This window comes from Sapajus apella, unplaced genomic scaffold (genome assembly GCF_009761245.1).
Source record: "Sapajus apella isolate SASKATOON/1434 unplaced genomic scaffold, GSC_monkey_1.0 scaffold7, whole genome shotgun sequence".
Taxonomy (NCBI): domain Eukaryota; kingdom Metazoa; phylum Chordata; class Mammalia; order Primates; family Cebidae; genus Sapajus; species Sapajus apella.
The window spans coordinates 6,010,938-6,029,680 of NW_022436947.1; the positions used below are offsets into that span (position 1 = coordinate 6,010,938).

At 46.8% G+C, this 18,743-nt stretch overlaps 1 protein-coding gene across 1 annotated transcript; it reads left to right on the top strand.

Annotated features, from left to right (window-relative positions):
• Positions 1 to 318: 318 nt before the first annotated feature.
• Positions 319 to 16,777, top strand: FAM180A (family with sequence similarity 180 member A). The gene is made up of 3 exons (XM_032275901.1): positions 319 to 668; positions 13,801 to 13,901; positions 16,010 to 16,777. The coding sequence occupies exons 1-3, from the start codon at positions 593 to 595 to the stop codon at positions 16,352 to 16,354; spliced, it is 522 nt and encodes a 173-aa protein (XP_032131792.1). The 5' UTR covers positions 319 to 592; the 3' UTR covers positions 16,355 to 16,777.
• The last annotated feature ends 1,966 nt before the right edge of the window (positions 16,778 to 18,743 follow it).

Sequence of the window (18,743 nt, forward strand, 5' to 3'; positions counted from 1 at the left end):
AGCCCCAGGGCCAGGCAACAGTGACATTCAGCCCAGGCACCACAGTGATTTTGCTGTCCTGAAGGCAACCTTAGGCTCAACCAGCCCTGGTGACTGCCAGGCAGGCTCCCAATTCTGTCTCCAGCCCTTGCCCCTGGCTCTGGTATCGTATGTGTGGACAGGGAGAGCAGCCAACTCTTCGCCGGGCCCTCTAACAAGTTCCGCGGGTCTGTTTGTTAAAGAAAAATTCCAGTGGGTGCATCCAACACATGGAACTCAAGTACAGAAATTATATTTATCCACCCCACTGCCAAGGAGATCACATGCCCTGTGAGTCACTCCAGATGTGCTCAAAAACAGTCTCTCTCTGTGGAAGCCCAGTCCCCCAATCCCAGAGAGAGTCAAATGAAGAGAGGTACCGACTCCTGTCCCACCCAGGACGCAACCTTCAGCCTGCAGCCTACTGAGGCAAAGTAGGCATTCCTGCACATCTGCAAAAGGAAGGGAGAGAAGCACTTCATCATCTCACTGGGAAGAACGGCACGGGCATACCTGCAGCTACTGGGGTTCCATTGGGCTTGAGAATCAATTTTTTCATCTTTTGAAGGACAAGATGCATTGGAAGACATTGCTGCTTCTGCTGTTGTATTACAATGCTCAGGCTTCTGTGTGCCACAGGTGGAGCAGGGGTGAGTTGCTTTTTATTCATTTGTTTGTTTGATGCTCATTATTTTTTCTTAAATGCAATTCAAAATTTGGAGAGAAGGACATTAGGAGCCCTGCACTCTTCCTTTATCTAATCTGTCAATTGCTTAATGTTTCTTGACGTGATCCCACTTCTTAGAGGGTGATGGGAAAACGACACTGGAAAAATTCAAAGACCCTGAGGGAACTAGGTCGAGGCGGAGAACCCAGCGAGCACCCCTTTCTGGCATCCCAGAGAGAACGCATTTCTGCTTCATAGAAAGTATAACTCATTTCTTCGAGTGCCCCCACTACCTGCAGCAGTTGGGCCAGATCATCTGAAGAGCAGGTGCCGAGGTCTGCTGCTAAAATGATGGGGTGATGGGGGCTGGGATGCCAAAGGCCTGCTCCCTGGGGGAACCAGAGTAGAGGCTCTGTAGGACATTGCCTCCTCACCGGGAAGGGACGCATCTCTGCAGCCAGGTAGAGGTGGGCAGGTGAGGAGAGCAACCCTTTTCCCTCTATGTGCATGCTCCGCTGCTCCCACCAGCCCCATCACCCCCTCACAAAGGAAGGGGGCTCAGCAAAGGCTGTTCTCTCATTACTGACTTCCCTCCCTTCATGATGTAGTTCCTCTCAGAGCTGGATGGCATCTTTTCTCCATTTCCCTGGGACTGGCTCTTCTTGGTAGACACCGGGAGCACTTCAGACCAGAGTTTATCACTGTTAGGAAAGGAGGGACCCACAGCACTGCCCACTCTTCACCAATATGAATGGAAATCTTTCCACTCTCTAAAGTCAACTGAGTTCACTGTCCTAGAAAGAACTGCAAGAAGGGGCTTCTTCAAGTCAGGCCAGTCGGTGTTTCCAGAGATGCAAAATTGGAAGACAACTGGCATGGTGGCATGGACGTGCCCCCTGCTTGCTTCTCAACAACAGTGTCGGGGAAGGAAGGAGTGCCAGGAGTGGGGATAGAGCAGCACAAGAGAAGGATCTGGAATGGGAGGGAGGTGAAAGCCACTGTAATTATTTTGGGTTTTACTTCCTCATAGTTAACCTAATATCAGGTTAAGCCTGATAATAGGGACTTATATCTCTAACAGTGATATAAAGTCTTTTGATCTGGGCTGTGAAGTGATCATTGCCCAGAAACAAATAATACAGCATTCTCCATTTTTCTTATAACATTTGCATACATGTGCACATACACACATGTATACCCCTCCCTTTTCTTTTTTTAAATTTTTAATTTCTGTGGGTACATAGTAGGTGTACATATTTCTGGGGCCCATGAGATGTTTCGATACAGGCACACAATGCATAATAATCTCATCATGGGAGATGGGGTATCCATCACCACAAGCATTTAGCTTCTGTGTTACAAACAATCCAATTATACTCTTTTAGTTATTTTTATGTTCTATTTTATTTATTTGTTGAGATGGAGTCTCACTCTGTTGCCCAAGCTGGAGTGCAGTGGTGCAATCTTGGCTCATTGCAACCTCTGCCTCCCAGGTTCAAGCCATTCTCATGCCTCAGCCTCTCAAGTAGCTGGAATTACAGGCATGCACCACCACGCCTGGCTAATTTTTGTATTTTTAGTAGAGATGAGGTTTCACCATATTGGCCAGACTGGTCTCGAACTCCTAACCACAAATGATCCACTCACCTCAGCCTCCCAAAGTGCTGGGATTACAGGCGTGAGCCACCACGCCCAGTCCTCTTTCAGTTATTTTTAAACATACAATTAAATTATTATTGACTATAGTCACCCTGTTGTCACACCTCCCTCTTCACGATGTGCATAAACTTTGGGGCAGTACTTGGAAATAAAGAGCAAAGAGATCTTAGAGTTGGGTTCTGCCCCTCCCCTCTTTATCACACTGAGGATTTGCCTGTTACACGTGATAATAATGTCCACTCTTCCTAATGCACAGGGTGTTAGAAAGCCAGAAGGAATTATCTGACTTGCAATATGGCTTGTAAACATGAGAACCACATCATGAGCTACTCTGCAAGAGACCTGATTTAAGTTCCATCTCTGTTTGGCAGTGTGATCTCAGACAAGTCTCTTAACCCCTCTGAGCTTTAGTTCACTAACAGGTGACATTAACATCCATCACATCAATAAAATTTACCCTCATAATGTTACTATGAGGGTCATATTCAAAAATATAGATGAAAATGTTTTGTAAATGTCAAAGTACAATATAAACATTAGCTATAACCTACTAGTTTTTGAAAAATAAAAATTTTTCACTAAAGGAAGTTTGAGGCTCTTAACAGGGGAATCTACAGCAATATTCTGGGAGCAAGTCCTCTGGCCTACGTTCTTCTGCATTGGGAAAGGTCGGCCCCCAGTGAGGTCACGATCCACAGACTCAAAGCCAGCCTATCTTGAGGCCACAATAAGGCAGCGGATGTGAAGTGCTAGATTAATGGCTCAAGTCAGTGCTCAGAGTCAACAAATGATATGGAGGCCCTCCAACCATCATCAAATGTCTTCCACGTAGCGGATTTTTTTTTGTTTTTAACATTTTTTTCTAATTATAAAAGAAACACACAATTCTTGCCATCTTTTTTTTTAAAGACAGAATAGGAGTTACACCCAAATGAATAACAGTTTTTCCAGATACATTATTCATTTCACCTTCATCCTTACCCCACCCTGACTCCAGCCCCAATTCAAAGTATTCCCTTTGGAAACACTCTGAGGGCAATCTCTTCCGGGGATTTTCCTCTTCTACCCCCTGCACTTTGGCCCCCAAGCCCTTCACCACCCCTCCTTCCTGCTCCAATACGTAGGAATGTAGACGTAAACCCACAGGCAACATACACCTTGCTGTCAGGACAGCCTTTTTCCTACCATCCTCCCAGCCTTGCTCTAAGCGCTCTCTAGGATTCCACCCTGGGAGGCAGCTTTCCATGCCAGGATCCAGGAGCACCCGTTCCAGCCCCACCAGCTTGATTAAGACCAAATGACTCACCTGTGGCCAAGCCAGGAAAGCCACATCTAAACACACACACACACAGAGACAGGTGGCTCACATCCTAGTGCATACCAGGTCCTGCCAGGGCACCACTGAAATGGGGAGCACTAGCCAGACTTGAAAAAGAAATATGCATCTATTAATGAATATGAATATCTTGCATCTATTAATGAATATGGATATCTATGCTTTTGTTGAATACATGCAAATTATTTTTTAGGTAGTTTAATAGAGCAGCCCTTCCATTTTTTGGTGGAACTTACGTGATTTTCAGGTGTCCATTTTAGGCTTGTGTGTGTCCTCAGTCAAGAATGTTCCACGAGGGAAGGGCCTGTGGTCGGTACTTAGTAAGTACTCACTGACTGCCGGGCATGGTGGTGCATGCTTGTAAATTCCAGTGACTCAGGGGACTGAGAGGACAGGAGTTCGAGACCAGCCTGGAGACATAGTGAGACCTCATCTCTTAAAAAAATTAAAGTTAAAAAAAAATTAGCAGAGCATAGTAGCATATGCCTGTAGTCCTAGCCACTCAGAAGGTTAAGGTGGTAAGATCACTTCGGCCCAGCAGGTGAAGGACACAGAGAGCTTTTATTGCACCATCACACTCCAGCCTGGATAACAGAGCAAGATCCTGTGTTCAAAAAGAAAATTGTCTTAAGTATTCACTGCCTGAGTGTCCCATACAGAGCCATCTCCTCACTCCACAGTAACTCCATGAGGCAGGTGCCATCCTGACCATTTACAGGTAAGAAAACTGGAGGGTGAGGCAAGAAACGAAGTGCCCCAGTTCCCCCAGCTGCAAGGGCAGGGTTGGGTTTGATCCCCCAGGTCCATCAGCCGTCAGAGTGTCCCATCCTCATTCATCTGCTCTCCGTATTTGTCCACCCACCATGCGCCACTCACCTGCTCCTGGCAGCTCCAGGCTCCCCCTGCATGGTGGAGCTTTCCAGCAAGAGGAGCTGGCTGCCAGAGCTCTTTCAGGAGCTCTCCCAGAGGACCCCCCACGCATAGGGCCAAGACCCTGTCTCTCTCAGAATAGTAGTGTGTTTCCAGAGGGCTGGCCCAGGAGCCAAAAAGTAGATGACATCAGTCAGCTCTGGCAAAAGATCTTTTACAAATGAGAGTCTTTCCTTTCCACACCCACTGTCCTTTCCATCAAGTTGCTTCAACTGATTCATTAAAAATACAGTTGTAGTTTGGGTTGAGATGCTCTACAGCTTGAATCCTTTCCAGCCAGTTCTTTGCCACAAATTCTACACACAGTTCTGTGGAAAGCGTGGTTAGCCTGAATACTGGGCTACTGAACATACTGGAGTGATGGGAGGAAAGAAGATGAAAGAGACTTTTAACCCAGATTACAAAAAGTCAAAGAGAAGGTCAGACTCCCAAACAAAGGCAGGCTACTCCACTGGAGTGCATCTGGCTGTTTGTCTAGGCAAGAAAGCTTTGAAGGGCTAAGATGTGGGGAGGTAGGGGACATCCTTCACTGAGATAAATTTTAAAAATAGCTTATTTCAGGACCAAACAGGGACTCCTCAGGGATAAGGACAGGGTGTGGTGGAGACCGAAGTCAACATGTACTTTCTGATCATTAGCCAAGACTAAAAACTGCAAATAAACTCCAGATTCACCCTATTAGAGAAAGAAGGATTTGGGGCCGGGTGCAGTGGCTCACACCTGTAATCCCAGGACTTTGCGAGGCTAAGGTGGGTGGATCATGAGATCAGGAGATCGAGACCAGCTTTACCAACATGGTGAAATCCTGTCTCTACTAAAAATACAAAAATTAGCCGGTCGTGGTGGCAAGTGCCTGTAATCCCAGCTACTCAGGAGGCTGAGGCAGGGGGATCGCTTAAACCCGGGAGGCAGAGGTTACAGTGAGCTGAGATCGTGCCACTGCACTCCAGCCTGGGTGACATATGGACACTCTGTCTCAAAAAAAAAAAAAGAAAAAGAAGGATTTTGAAAATAGAGCTTAGTGATGAGGGCAGGCGATGTGTTCCTATGGGATTATTTATTCATTTGACAAGCAGGAAGGGGCATGATGCTGGGCACTGGGAATATAACAGTGAACCAAACAGACAAAATCCCATACCCCCTAGTGAGGGGAAACAGGCAGCAAATGTATTTATATTTTAAAATAGGTGACTTGTTGGATGATAATAAAGTAGGGACAGAGGCTAGTGAACACGGAGGGTTGTAATTTTAAATATAGTCACCACAAAGAGCATTTTTCTCCAGCCACATTCAGGTGCACGGGTGTGGGTGTGAAAAAGGTAGAGCCTGGATTGTGTTTTTGCCAAGCGATTGCAAAGGAACAATAAGGGGCCAGGCGTGGTGGCTCACACCTGTAATCCCAGCACTTCGGGAGGCTGAGGCAGGCAGATCACTTAAGGTCAGGAGTTTGAGATCAGCCTGGCCAACATGGTGAACAACCCCATCTCTACTGAAAAAAAAAAATACAAAATTAGCTGGGCATGGTGGCATGCACCTGTAGTCTCAGCTACTCAGGAGGCTGAGGCACAAGAATTGCTTGCACCTGCGAGCCGAGATTGCACCACTGCACTCCAGTGTGAGCAACAGAGCAAGACTCTTGTCTCCAACAAAAAAAAAAAGGAACAAGGAGGGCTAAAAGGATAATCAATGCAGGAGAGTGATCCTAAAAGTAGTCCTTTGACCTTGCATGTCACATTATTATAAGTCAAGTCAGAGTTTTAAAAAATATGTGTGATCCATTTAAGAATATGTTTTAGCCAAGCACTGTGGCTCACACCTGTAATCCCAGCACTTTGGGAGGCCAAGGCGGGCAGATCACGAGGTCAGGAGTTCGATACCAGCCTGGCCAAAATGGAGAAACCCCATGTCTACTAAAAATACAAAAATTAGCCAGGTGGGGTGGCAGGCACCTGTAATCCCAGCTACTCAGGAGGCTGAGGCAGGAGAATCGCTTGAACCAGGAGATGGAGGTTGCAGTGAGCCGAGATCATGGCATTGCACTCCAGCCTGGGTAACAAGAGCAAGACTCAGTCTCAAAAAATATATATATATACATTTTTATATCAAATGCATGCATTCATTCATAACTACCATTTATCCTTTCTGTAGTTATTCAGAACTGAAGAATGTCCAGTCTCTGGCCAAAGGTACCTACAAAAAGATAGTACTTTTCGCCTTATTAGTGAGATTGGGTTTTGGAACCTTGGAGATCTGGATTTTCTTTTTTTTGAGGCAGAGTCTCGCTCTGTCACCCAGGAATGCAGTGCCATGATCTCGGCTCACTGCAACCTCTCCCTTCCATGTTCAAGCGATTCTCCTGCCTCAGCCTCCTGAGTAGCTGGAATTATAGGTGCCCGCCACTACGCCCAGCTAATTTTTGAATGTTCAATAGAGGTGGGGTTTCACCATGTTGTCCAGGATGGTCTCGATCTCTTGACCTTGTGATTCACCCGCCTCGGGCTCCCAAAGTGCTGGGATTACAGGCGTGAGCCACCACACCTTGCCAGAGATGTGGATTTTAATCTCAGCCCTACCTCAAATAAATTGGATGGCCTAGGACAATTTTCTTAACCTCTGAGTTTCTTAATCTATAAAATGGAAAGTTACTATTTACCTCACAAGGTACTTATGGACAGCACCATGTGCACAATGAACGCCATAGCTATGACATTATTGTATCTGAGCCCAACATGTTAAAAGCTTTAGTCTGGGCCGGGCGCGGTGGCTCACGCCTGTAATCCCAGCACTTTGGGAGGCCGAGGCGGGTGGATCACGAGGTCAAGAGATCGAGACCATCCTGGTCAACATGGTGAAACCCCGTCTCTACTAAAAATACAAAAAATTAGCTGGGCATCGCGGCGCGTGCCTGTAATCCCAGCTACTCAGGAGGCTGAGGCAGTAGAATTGCCTGAACCCAGGAGGCGGAGGTTGCGGTGAGCCGAGATTGCGCCATTGCACTCCAGCCTGGGTAACAAGAGCGAAACTCCGACTCAAAAAAAAAAGCTTTAGTCTGAGGTCGAGAGGTATCTCTCAGCAGAAGACGCGGACAGAACACGCTTTAACACATGAATCATGAACTCTGGATCCAGTTCCTGGACTAACTTAGTCCACGTGGCATGACCTTTAGCAAGTGAGTCACTTGTTCTATGCTGGTCGGTGCCGTGTATCCTAGATGCTCATTGGTCCAGGGAGCCGAGGAGGAGCTGAGCTGCCCTTGGTTTCCCCACCCCGCTGCCAGCCTGTGCGGCCGACTTCCATGCAAGCAGACCATTGAGTCTCAGGGTCCCTGGGACAGACACAGCGAATAGCCCTCGTGGACATATTCACATCCTGAAGAAATTTACATCCTGGACAGTGGGCTGGGCGGGGAGCATGGAATCGAGAAGAAAGTAAACAGATGGGCTCAATTTTACACAAGCAAAAGATGCACAAAGTCCGTGCTTCTGACAAACACATCTCAGCAGCCTTCTTGTCTGAGGTTCAGTGCTCAGGCAGCACCCGGGAGGCATGGGGTCCTCCTGCCAGTCTGCTCTCCGCATCCTGCTCTCAGAGGAGGTGCCGTTGCTAATGGGCATCCAGGGAGGAGCACTCAGGCCTGCCTCCCACCAGCCTGGCAAAGGCTGCGCTGCCCGGAGCACTTTACTCACAGCTCACAGGGAGCAGGGAGCTGAGCTTAAAGCGACTTCCGTAAGTTTGAAAGACAGGACAGAAGGGAAAGGGAGAAAAACCCAGCAAAGCCCTGAAAATTCTCCAAGTCTGTTGTTTTGGTTTTTTTACTACCTAGTTTATGTTTTTTTTTAAATATTCCAAAATATATCCTGAGACCGCACCCAGAGCTCTGCATTACGTACACACAGAGGTGAAGCAGAGGCTGCACGCAGCCCATTCGTGCCCTCCCAGGGCCTGGCAGCCCTGATGAAACTCTTCAGGGTGGTGGGCAGCAAGCTGCAGGACGTGAAGCCTGGATGCGGAAATCATCAGGAGACAGAGAAAGGAAACCACAGGGTACGGTGGGGGTCGCAGGAAAGGCTTCCTGGGGAAACAGGATTTTCTAAAATGTAGAGGTGAGTCTGGTTTCCAGCTTTGCACATACACATCTTGGAGTTTGCCAGCCCTCGTTTCAGCCATCAGCATTTCTAGCAGGGTCCAGCCTTCGTCATTATGGACAAGAACATCTTGGAGTGACCGTACATTGGGAAATTTTACCTCTGTGTTTTGACATGGATCAGATAGAGCTATTTCTCACCCACCTCACCTCCAGCCTCTTCAGTGGAGATAAGTTTATTCTCTCTAGGTCTTGCCTCCCACAGGGAGTCAGATCTGAGCCACTGAGGTGTCTGCCCTAGAGCTGACTACCCTTCAGCAGCCTAAGGGGCAGAACTGTCCCTACCCCTGCCTGATGCACAAAGTCAAAGCAGCCACAGAAATGTGAAGGGCAGCTCTGCCAGGGCTGGTGGACCAGTACAAGGGTGGGGGTGAGGAAGGGAGGAAGAGAGACCCATCTTTAAGATTCCTGTGCTTCCCACACATATATCTTAAGTTTTTACTTTTTAAATGAATTGGTAAGACCTCTTTTTTTACCTTCTAGATATTGATCCTTCTCAGTTACATTCATTAGAAATGCTTTCTTCTTTTGCTTGGCTTTTTTTTTTCTTTTGAGATAGGGTCTCACTCTGTTGCCCAGTCTGGTCTCAAAGAGTACAGTGGCTGATCACAGCTCACTGCAGCCTTGAACTCCCAGACCCAATTAATCCTCCTGCCTCAGCCTCCCAAGTAGCTGGGGCCACAAGCATGTGCCACCATGCCCAGCTAATTTCCTTTATTTTTAGTAGAAACAGTTCTCACTATGTTGCCCAGGCTGGTCTCAAACTCCTGGGTTCAAGTGATCCACCCACTCACCCTCCCAAAGTTCTGGGATTACAAATGTAAGCCACCAGGCCTGACTCACACATACATTCTAAAGCAATAGCCATCCTCCTTGTCTGAAGGCTGAAGCTATTTCTAAGTCTCCTCCAAATTATGTTATTGTTCAGTAGGAGACCAAAAGCTACTGGAAATGACGTTTCCATTATCAAGCCAGCTTTAAATCAGGAAGTATTTTCTTCTTGGCTCTCTGAGAACTAGGAGGGGTCCACCTGGGGTGAGCATGTTCAAGGCACGTTGCTGTTCACAGGACAATAACTGAGTGAAGAAAGTCCAGGTCTCAGATCATGAATAACTTCCAGGCAGGCAGCCACAGGCTGGCTGTGATTACAGCAAGCAGAAAGCGCTCCACGCCCTGACAATCCCTCCCTACCTCCTTCATCTGCTGGGAGTGAGGGTGTGTGTGTGTGTGTGTGTGTGTGTGTGTGTGTATGTGTGTCCGTGTGTGTCTGTGTGTGTGTGTGTGTGTCCGTGTGTGTCTGTGTGTGTGTATGTGTTTTTAAGGGAACAATACCTTTAGTTTGGCAATAAAAGATAAAATCTAGCAGAATTAAAGATGTAAAGTCCCTCTTAGCTCCTATCCTGAGAAGGGAGTTTACTCTACCTGCTTTCTTCCTGGTTGGAATAAAGAAGAGCACAAAGAAAGAAACAGGCCACACCTCGATCCTGGTCCAACTCATCTCATGCCAAGGAGAAAGCAGAGACAAAGTCTGTGCCCTCTTTGTGCCTGCACTTCTTAACCTCCAAGAACATGATGACCTTGGTCTCTTCAGATGACCCTGTAAGGCCCCAAAAGATAGGCAAACGCTCTGAATTGTTTTATGGTAGAAAGATACCATTGGCCTGCCTACGATGTGGATAACACAGATCTGGTGACCCACTGGAGACTGGGAGCTGGAAAAAGTCCCAGTGCCTACATTTCACTCCCAGAGATGCCCATAAATTGGCCTGGAGTGTGGCCTTGGGCATTTGGGTTTTTAAAAGTACCCAGGTGAATCGAATGTCTAGTCAAGGCTGGGAGCCACTGGTCTAACCAAAGAGCTGCCACACAGCCTAGGGTTAGCATCTTCCATGCAATTTCAGGTCAGACTCACTCTGACTGGACAGTGGTTCTCAACGTTGGCTGTCATTAGAAGCACTTAGGAAGCTTTACGAAATTGTAATGTCTTCAGTGCACTCTGGTTCAACTAAATCAGAACTCTGGAGCCAGGAGAAAGAAACCGTTCTGGTGACTCTAACAGTGTTAACTAGTGGAGTCACAGACACCTCGCTCTCCCGAGTTCCACCTGAAACTACCAGCACTGCCAATGGATAAGCAGAGGCAAAGGCTTCCTCAAGCCCTAAAATCTATGATTCTGTGGGAAACTGGCTCTTTTCTGGCAAAGCGTATAAACTGCTGAAATGCTGGGCTAGGGAATACTGCCATGGAGTTCATAGCTCCTTCCCCGGGCATGGCCTGGCAAAGCAGAGCTGGTCGAGGCGAACTTTAGTGCAGGGATTTGGTCATCAACAGCTATGTCTGGTGCATACCCAGAAGCCTGCCAGGGGTACAGAAATATAAAACCATCATAGCTATGCCAGCCCTTGAAGAGCTTGTGGTATTGATCATAAATGATTTACTGAGAAAGCAATTTACAGCAATACTATAATACATCCACCAGGCTTTTCTGGGACAAGGCAGATCCTTACCAGTGAGGTCAGTGAGCTTTTCAGGAAAGTTCCTTTTTTTTTTTTTTTTTTTTTTTTTTTTTTTGAGACAGAGTCTTACTCTGTCACGAGACTGTAGGGCACTGGCACCATCTTGGCTCACTGCAACCTCTACCTACCAGGTTCAAGTAATTCTCCTGCCTCAGCCTCCCAAGTAGCTGGGACTACAGGTGTGTGCCACCACGCCCAGATAATTTCTGTATTTTCAGTAAAGACAGAGTTGCACCATGTTGGCCAGGATGGTCTCGATCTCTTGACCTCGTGATCCACCTGCCTCCACCTCCCAAAGTCCTGGGATTACAGGCGTGAGCCACCATGCCTTGACAAATTCCTTTAAGTTAAAGATGTTTCCTTTTTTAAAATCACTTGTGATGGAAATCCTTCTAAAATGCTTTCCATTCTTCCCTGCCTTTTTTTTTTTTTTTTTTTTTTTGAGATGGAGTCTCGCTCTGTTGCCCAGGCTGGAGTGCAGTACCACAATCTGGGCTCACTGCAAGCTCCACCTCCCAGGTTCAATCACTTCTCCTACCTCAGCCTCCCAAGTAGCTGGGATTACAGGCACACACCACCATGCCCAGCTAATTTTTGTATTTTTAGTAAAGATGCAGTTTCACCATGTTCACCAGGCTGGTCTCAAACTCATGGCCTCATGTGATCCACCCACCTCAGCCTCCCAAAGTGCTGGGATTACAGGCATGAACCACTACACCCAGCCTTCCTTCTTTAACTGAGTACACTGAATATAATTTGACCTTTTCTCAGTGGCTCAAGGGCACCATTATCAACTAGCAGAGCTCATTTATGATTAAGCAAAATATGCTTGCACAACTTCAGGGGTTGCCGACACCTTGTAGTCTCCAACTTTTACAGTTATTTCCCCAGTTTTCTGGTAGATGACAATCAAGTGTCTTAAGGAAGCTGCACCTTTTACTATCAGCTGGCAAAGGGCTTGCCGATCATTTCTGCACAGTGCCTCCTCCCCAGAGGGGCTGTGGAAGCGATCGGGGCTATTTGCTCCTAGCCTGGCGTGGTCCTGGAGAACTGCAATTTATAATGATCATTCCTATACCCTCTGATGTTCTGTCTTCTGCCTCACTTGTCCCCAGGAAGTACCTCATTCTTGCTGTCCTGTGTACGTCTAGTAGCCATTCGTCTTCCTCTAGCTACCACTTCTACCTGCAACCACTGGGAACAGCACTGTCAAGTCACTGACTTTATATGAAATGCATTTCTACATCAGCCAGTCCTGGCCAGGCGTGGTGGCTCATGCCTGAAATCCCTGTACTCTGGGCGGCCAAGCAGGCAGATCACCTGAGTTCAGGAGTTCGAGACCAGCCTAGCCAATACAGTGAAACCCTGTCTCTACTACAAATAAAAAATTAGCCAGGCGTGGTGGCGCATGCCTGTAATCCCAGCTACTCAGGAGGCTGAGGCAGGAGAATCACTTGAAGCCAGGAAGCAGAGGTTGCAGTGAGCTGAGATCGCACCACTGCACTCCAGAGTGAGTGACAGAGCAACACTCCATCTCCAAAAAAAAAAAAAAAAATCTGCCAACCCTTGAGTGAAGCCCTGAGCTTGACCCCACAGTGATGCCCTAGGTCCAAGGGCCGAGGTCTTGTAAAGCTCTCTTCCTTTATCTTGTCACCTATGTTCAGATTCTTGGCACCTATATTTCAGATGGCTGGGGTAGCCAGAAGCCCGATCTTCTGGTTAAAAGGGCAGTGAATCAACATAAACAAGCACTTCATACTGATAAAGTGCTAAGATGGGTGCAGTGCTGTGAGGGAACAGTGTTTTCAGGAACTCACTTATTGAATTTGGGGCTTTTTTTTTGTTCACTCATTTCTGCTTTGCTTTATTTCTTTGGTTTAATATAAACTCCCTAAGGCATGCATAACCCCAGGCATATAGATTTTGTAAAACTTTCTCAGATGGCTTTTTTTTTTTCTTTTTCTTTTCGTTTCTCATTTTCTCAGATGGTTCTGATGAGCAGCCAGTTTTTAAGCCACTGGTCTGACATGCTTGAGAGTGTTCCGGGACATGCCAGGGGAGTGTGTCACCTCTCACCTCTCTCCACACGCTATGACCACCACCACTTTCGAGCCAGTCCTGTTTTTTGTTTGCTTGCCTGTTCTGAGATAGAGTCTCGCTCTGTTGCCCAGGCTGGAGTGCAATGGCTCAATCTCAGCTCACTGTAACCTTCACCACCCAAGTTCAAGTGATTCTCCTGCCTCAGCCTCCTAAGTAGCTGGGACTACAGGTGCCCACCACTATGCCTAGCTAATTTTTTGTATTTTTAGTAGAGACAGGGTTTTGCCATGTTGGTCAGGCTAGTCTCGAACTCCTGACCTCAGGTGATCCACCTACCTCGGCCTCCCAAAGTGCTGGGATTACAGGTGTGAGCCACTGTACACTCAAGTCAGTCCAATTTTAAGATTCTTTGTCTACCCTCAAGCTGGATCAGAGGGAGAAGATCAGGGTGCATACAGCAGCCAGGAGCTCACTGTTTTCTTTCTTTCAGCCGTGCTCTTCCCTGCTGCCCACCGGCCAAAGAGGTCCTCATCACTGCCATTGAACCCAGTCCTGCAGACCTCCCTGGAGGAGGTGGAGCTGCTCTACGAGGTAGGCAGAGGAGAATGTGCTCAATCCAAGTTACCCTAAAGGCACTACACTTCCTCTATCGTTTTTAGAAAAGGAGAAGTGACCTGAGCCCCTGATCATGAGTGACCGCTGCTATGGTAGAGAATAGCCTAATTTGTAGAGGTTATAGAATCCTGCTTATTCAAAGATATTCCTCATACCTTCTGTCTTTCCCACATCCTATAACAGAGAATGATGGCATTAGGAGTTCAGTTCAGTTTAAACTAAAAATTAGGTTTGGGCTGCAGGCATTATTCCTGGGACCCAGGCACCAGAGTGTGACAATATTCCCAAGAAAAGGCCTGGAGGCAGGACGCTTCAGGAAATGCCAAGCCATTGTCTGGGTGCAGCCATGTCTCCAAGGCCCTGAATGCTGTGACAGCAATGCTGTCTGGCTGAGCTGCCAGCCCAGCTGGGTTTCTGGAAGCCAGGGACCACCCTGTAGGCTCTCTTCCTCTACCTCTCACCCTGCATCACTGAGACCCCACTCCTCCTCCAAACAACAGGGTCAGTTTTCTGAGGCCACCCAGATTGGTTCAGTGTTATGATCCCAAGCTCAAGATCTGAGCTTTAGTCCTGGCACTGTCACCCATCCACTGCGCCACCTTGCATAAGCCACCGTTTCTCTCTGGGCCTGACTCTCCTCAACTGTTAAATGAGAGAATTCAACTATGCTGTCCAAGGTTCCCCTTCAGCTTTGGCATCCTCTGACTCCATGCACTAGGGCTCTCTAGACAGCAGGGCCAGGTGTGGTGGCTCATGCCTGTTGTTGGAAACAGATCTTGGTGCAGCAAAGAAAAATTAGCACTGAGACAAAAGGATCTCTCAGCAAAGCAATATTTACTTCCTGCACTGAGGGAAGGGTGCCCTTGCTAGCCATCTTGCCACAAGAGTACAATGAACAAAGGAAAAGCAGACATATTTATTCCTTATACATTTGGGGTTGTCCTTACTGCTGCATCTCATCTCCATTGGTTGGAGCCAGACCTCACAATCTAAACTAAAACACGATTGGCTAATAACTTAAAACTTTTTAAAACAGGTAAGGGGCATAGGCTGTGAGATGGGACATGCCTGTGAGCACGTCCAGCACAGATATCTCCAGTAAAGTACAAGGACATAGAATATACTACGTGCCTGTAAGCATGGCATGTCTAATAGCTACATAGGACAGGGCTTAGCAAAGAGTTATTAGAAAATTTATTTTTTAACAAGAAGGTAAATTTTGAAGAGAAACTTTTCTACTTCCCACACCTGTAATCACAGCACTTTGGAAGGCCGAGGCCAGTGGATCACCTGAGGTCAGGAATTCAAGACCAGCCTGGCCAACATGGTGAAACCCTGTCTCTACTAAAAATACAAAAATTAGCCAGGCGTGGTGGTGCACACCTGTAATCCCAGCTACTTGGGAGGTTGAGGCAGGAGAATTACTTGAACCCAGGAGGCAGAGGTTGCAGTAAGCAGAGATTGTGCCACTGCACTCCAGCCTAGACGACAGAGTGAGACTCTATCTCAAAAAAATAAAAGAAAAAATGAAAATCAGTAATTTTATGACCTTTATGTCTGAACTCTTCTTTTTTGAAAGCTGCTTTAACACAGAAGGGAAACAAGAAGGGGCCCACAGCCCAGTCCAGCCACACCTTGTCTTTGAATAGAAAAACCAAGCTAATCAGAGTCTCCCAGCTTCCGCCTTAAAATTATCCGAAATAGTTGATGCTTTAGATGATCTTTGTTGGGTGGGAGAAAGAAAGGGAGGAAGGAATTTATCCAGGACACTAAAAACTATAATTAGTCCCTTAAACACCGGTTTTGAACCAGGCACTGTATTAGCTTCGTCCCTATTTGTCTTATTTACTCTCACAATATCCAAGTAAAGTAGATGTTGTTACTAATCATTTACACAGAGAAGGAAAGGGAGGATCAGAGAAGTTAAGTAATTCATCCAAGGTTACACAGCAAAGTCAGAACCGAAACTCAGGTCTCATGGGTTCCAGAGGTCTTCTAGCAGCTGCCCCCCTGAGGGAAGGTGCGTGTTAATGAGTCAACAGTGCCTTACTTCACGTCTCTGCACATCCCGCATTTCTCACCAGTTCCTGCTGGCTGAACTTGAGATCAGCCCTGACCTGCAGATCTCTATCAAGGACGAGGAGCTGGCCTCCTTGCGGAAGGCCTCGGACTTCCACACCATCTGCAACAACGTCATCCCCAAAAGCATCCCGGACATCCGCCGCCTCAGCGCCAGCCTCTCTGGCCACCCTGGCATCCTCAAGAAAGAAGACTTTGAAAGGACAGCGCTGACCCTGGCCTACACAGCCTATCGTACAGCCCTGTCCCAAGGCCATCAGAAGGACATCTGGGCCCAGTCCCTCATTAGCCTCTTTCAGGCCCTGAGGCACGACTTGATGCGCTCCTCACAGTCCGGAGTGCCTCCCTGAGAGACTGGCCCACACCAGGGCCTTGGAGCAGGGACCAGCACAGTCATCCAGAAAGTCTTCATTCTCTACTCCATTTACAGAGACCAGCAACAGAACACATACCGCCGGCACAGAGCAGCAGAGATGAAATCAGAGTAACCCCGATGCTCTTTTCTCCTTGTAGTTTCCTGGAAGACACATCTGATTCATGCCATCATGTGACTGGGCTGGAAGAAAGGGCTGGAGTGGTCATTCAAAATGCCTCCACGGGCAGAATGGTTTGCCTGTGGCAGGCAGAAGTCTGATATGCTTCAACCCAGAGCAGTGGCCACACACACTCCAGAGTGAGGACAGGCCGGGCACGGCGGCTCACGCCTGTAATCCCAGCACTTTGGGAGGCTAAGACGGCAGGATTATTTGAGGTCAGGTGTTCAAGATCAGCCTGGGCAACACAGTGAAACCCTGCCTCTACTAAAATCACAAAAATTAGCCAGACATAGTAGCATGTACCTGTAATAACAGCTACTAGGTAGACTGAGGCGGGAGAATCAGTTGAACCCAGGAGGTGGAGGTTGCAGTGAGCTGAGATCATGCCACTACACTCCAGCCTGGGAAACAGAATGACAGTCTGTCTCAAAAAAAAAAAAAAAGAAAGAAAGAAAAAATAGTGAGGACTGAGCTAAAGGAGACATCATGGCAGAACGATGGGCAAGATGGGGGACAGATTCCTTCAGTGCTAAGTGACTAGGGTGCTGGGTGAAATAAACAATTTTCCAGAGGTTCTATAGTAAATATAAAGAAACTAGAGCTATGCCCAAATATATATATTATTTGCAAAGGATATACTTCTTGACTTTTCCAAAAGCTGAAGAAGAATCCGTTAGAAAATCAGTAATTTTGTGATCTTAATTTAATAACTCCTCTCTTTTGAAAGCTGGCTTAACACAGAAGAGAAACCAGAGGCCCGCAGCCCAGCCCAGCCAGACCTTGTCTCTGAATAGAAAAACCAAGCTAGTGCAGAAAGAGTCTCCCAATGAACAAGATGGCATCAACGTCCCTTCCTGTCTGTCTTCATGCAAAAATAATTAAGCATCATCAGAGAACTAAATGATCCAAATAAAAATGATTTTCAAGTGACAGAATTCTACCCTTTCAAATGCCAAAACTTTCCTTTTAGAGATATTGGCTTGATATCAGTTTAAACTATATATACAAATCGCCTTAAGCTTTTGTTGGTATACGATCATCATTTAAACTTCTTTTTCTTTGAGATGGAGTCTCGCTCTGTCATCCTGGCTGGAGAGCAGTAGCACTATCTCAGCTCACTGCAGCATCCACCTCCCAGGTTCAAGTGAGTCTCCTGCCTTGGCCTCCAACACGCCACCACACCTAGCTAATTTTTGTATTTTTAATAAAGACGGTTTTTTGCTATGTTGGCCAGGCTGCTCTCAAACTTCTGGCCTCAAGTGAGCCACCCGCCTCAAGCTCCCTAAATGCTGGGATTACAGGTGAGAGCCATTGCACCTGGCCATGTCATCATTTAAATATTCTAATGAAGGAGTTGGATAAGATAATCTCTAAGACTCCTATATACGAAGTTTTTACAATCATTTAACTGTGAGATACTAGAAGGAGCGCACCTGGATGTAAGACGTCTACTCAACTGTTGGTACCGACCCGGAGAGGTCCCAGACTGCTAATTCTGTGTCCAGCTCTGAGTTTTTCTGTTTCCTCCCTCACTGTCAGGCTATTAGAGCATATTTTTCCTTGTTGCCAATATAACTTGTCCTTCACAGTCTGTTCTTTCTTAGCTGGCTGTTGCCTAAAAACTAAGATAGCCAGGCTTGTTATAATTCTGCGTTAAATAAGAGTTAATAGATGAAGGCCTCTGCTAGGGTCAAGTGTCTGGGTCCTAATAAGGATTTCTCATGAGCTCATAGATCCTTCTGGCTTCTCCGAAGCTTATAGCTTCAAGTCAGATCTTTGAATGGGTGATGTATGGGCTAAATTTGATTCCGAAGTGGGTATTTAATAATCATCATTTGATAATGATGAGGTCTGGACTCCTTCAAAATCTTTGAGCACATGAGCTTTGCCTAGCAGTGTTAGCCGTATGATCTTTTTGGAAGAATACCAGGATACAGGAAGAAGGTATTCACCATCAGAGAAAAGCACAGCTTTGTATCCTAATATTCTCCGGCTCAGATTAGTAAGTCTCCGTCCCTCTCATTCCCGCATCATACCGCTCTTTTACCTCCTCCAAATGCAGATTCTGATGTATGCTTTTTTTGTTCAATCTTCCTCTTTCTAAATGTGCATGTTCCCTCTGACACGGTCACTCTGCTTATCTCTTTCTATTTATTTCACTTGGTATCTCTGCTGCTCTATATTTGGGCCCAATTCCAAATAT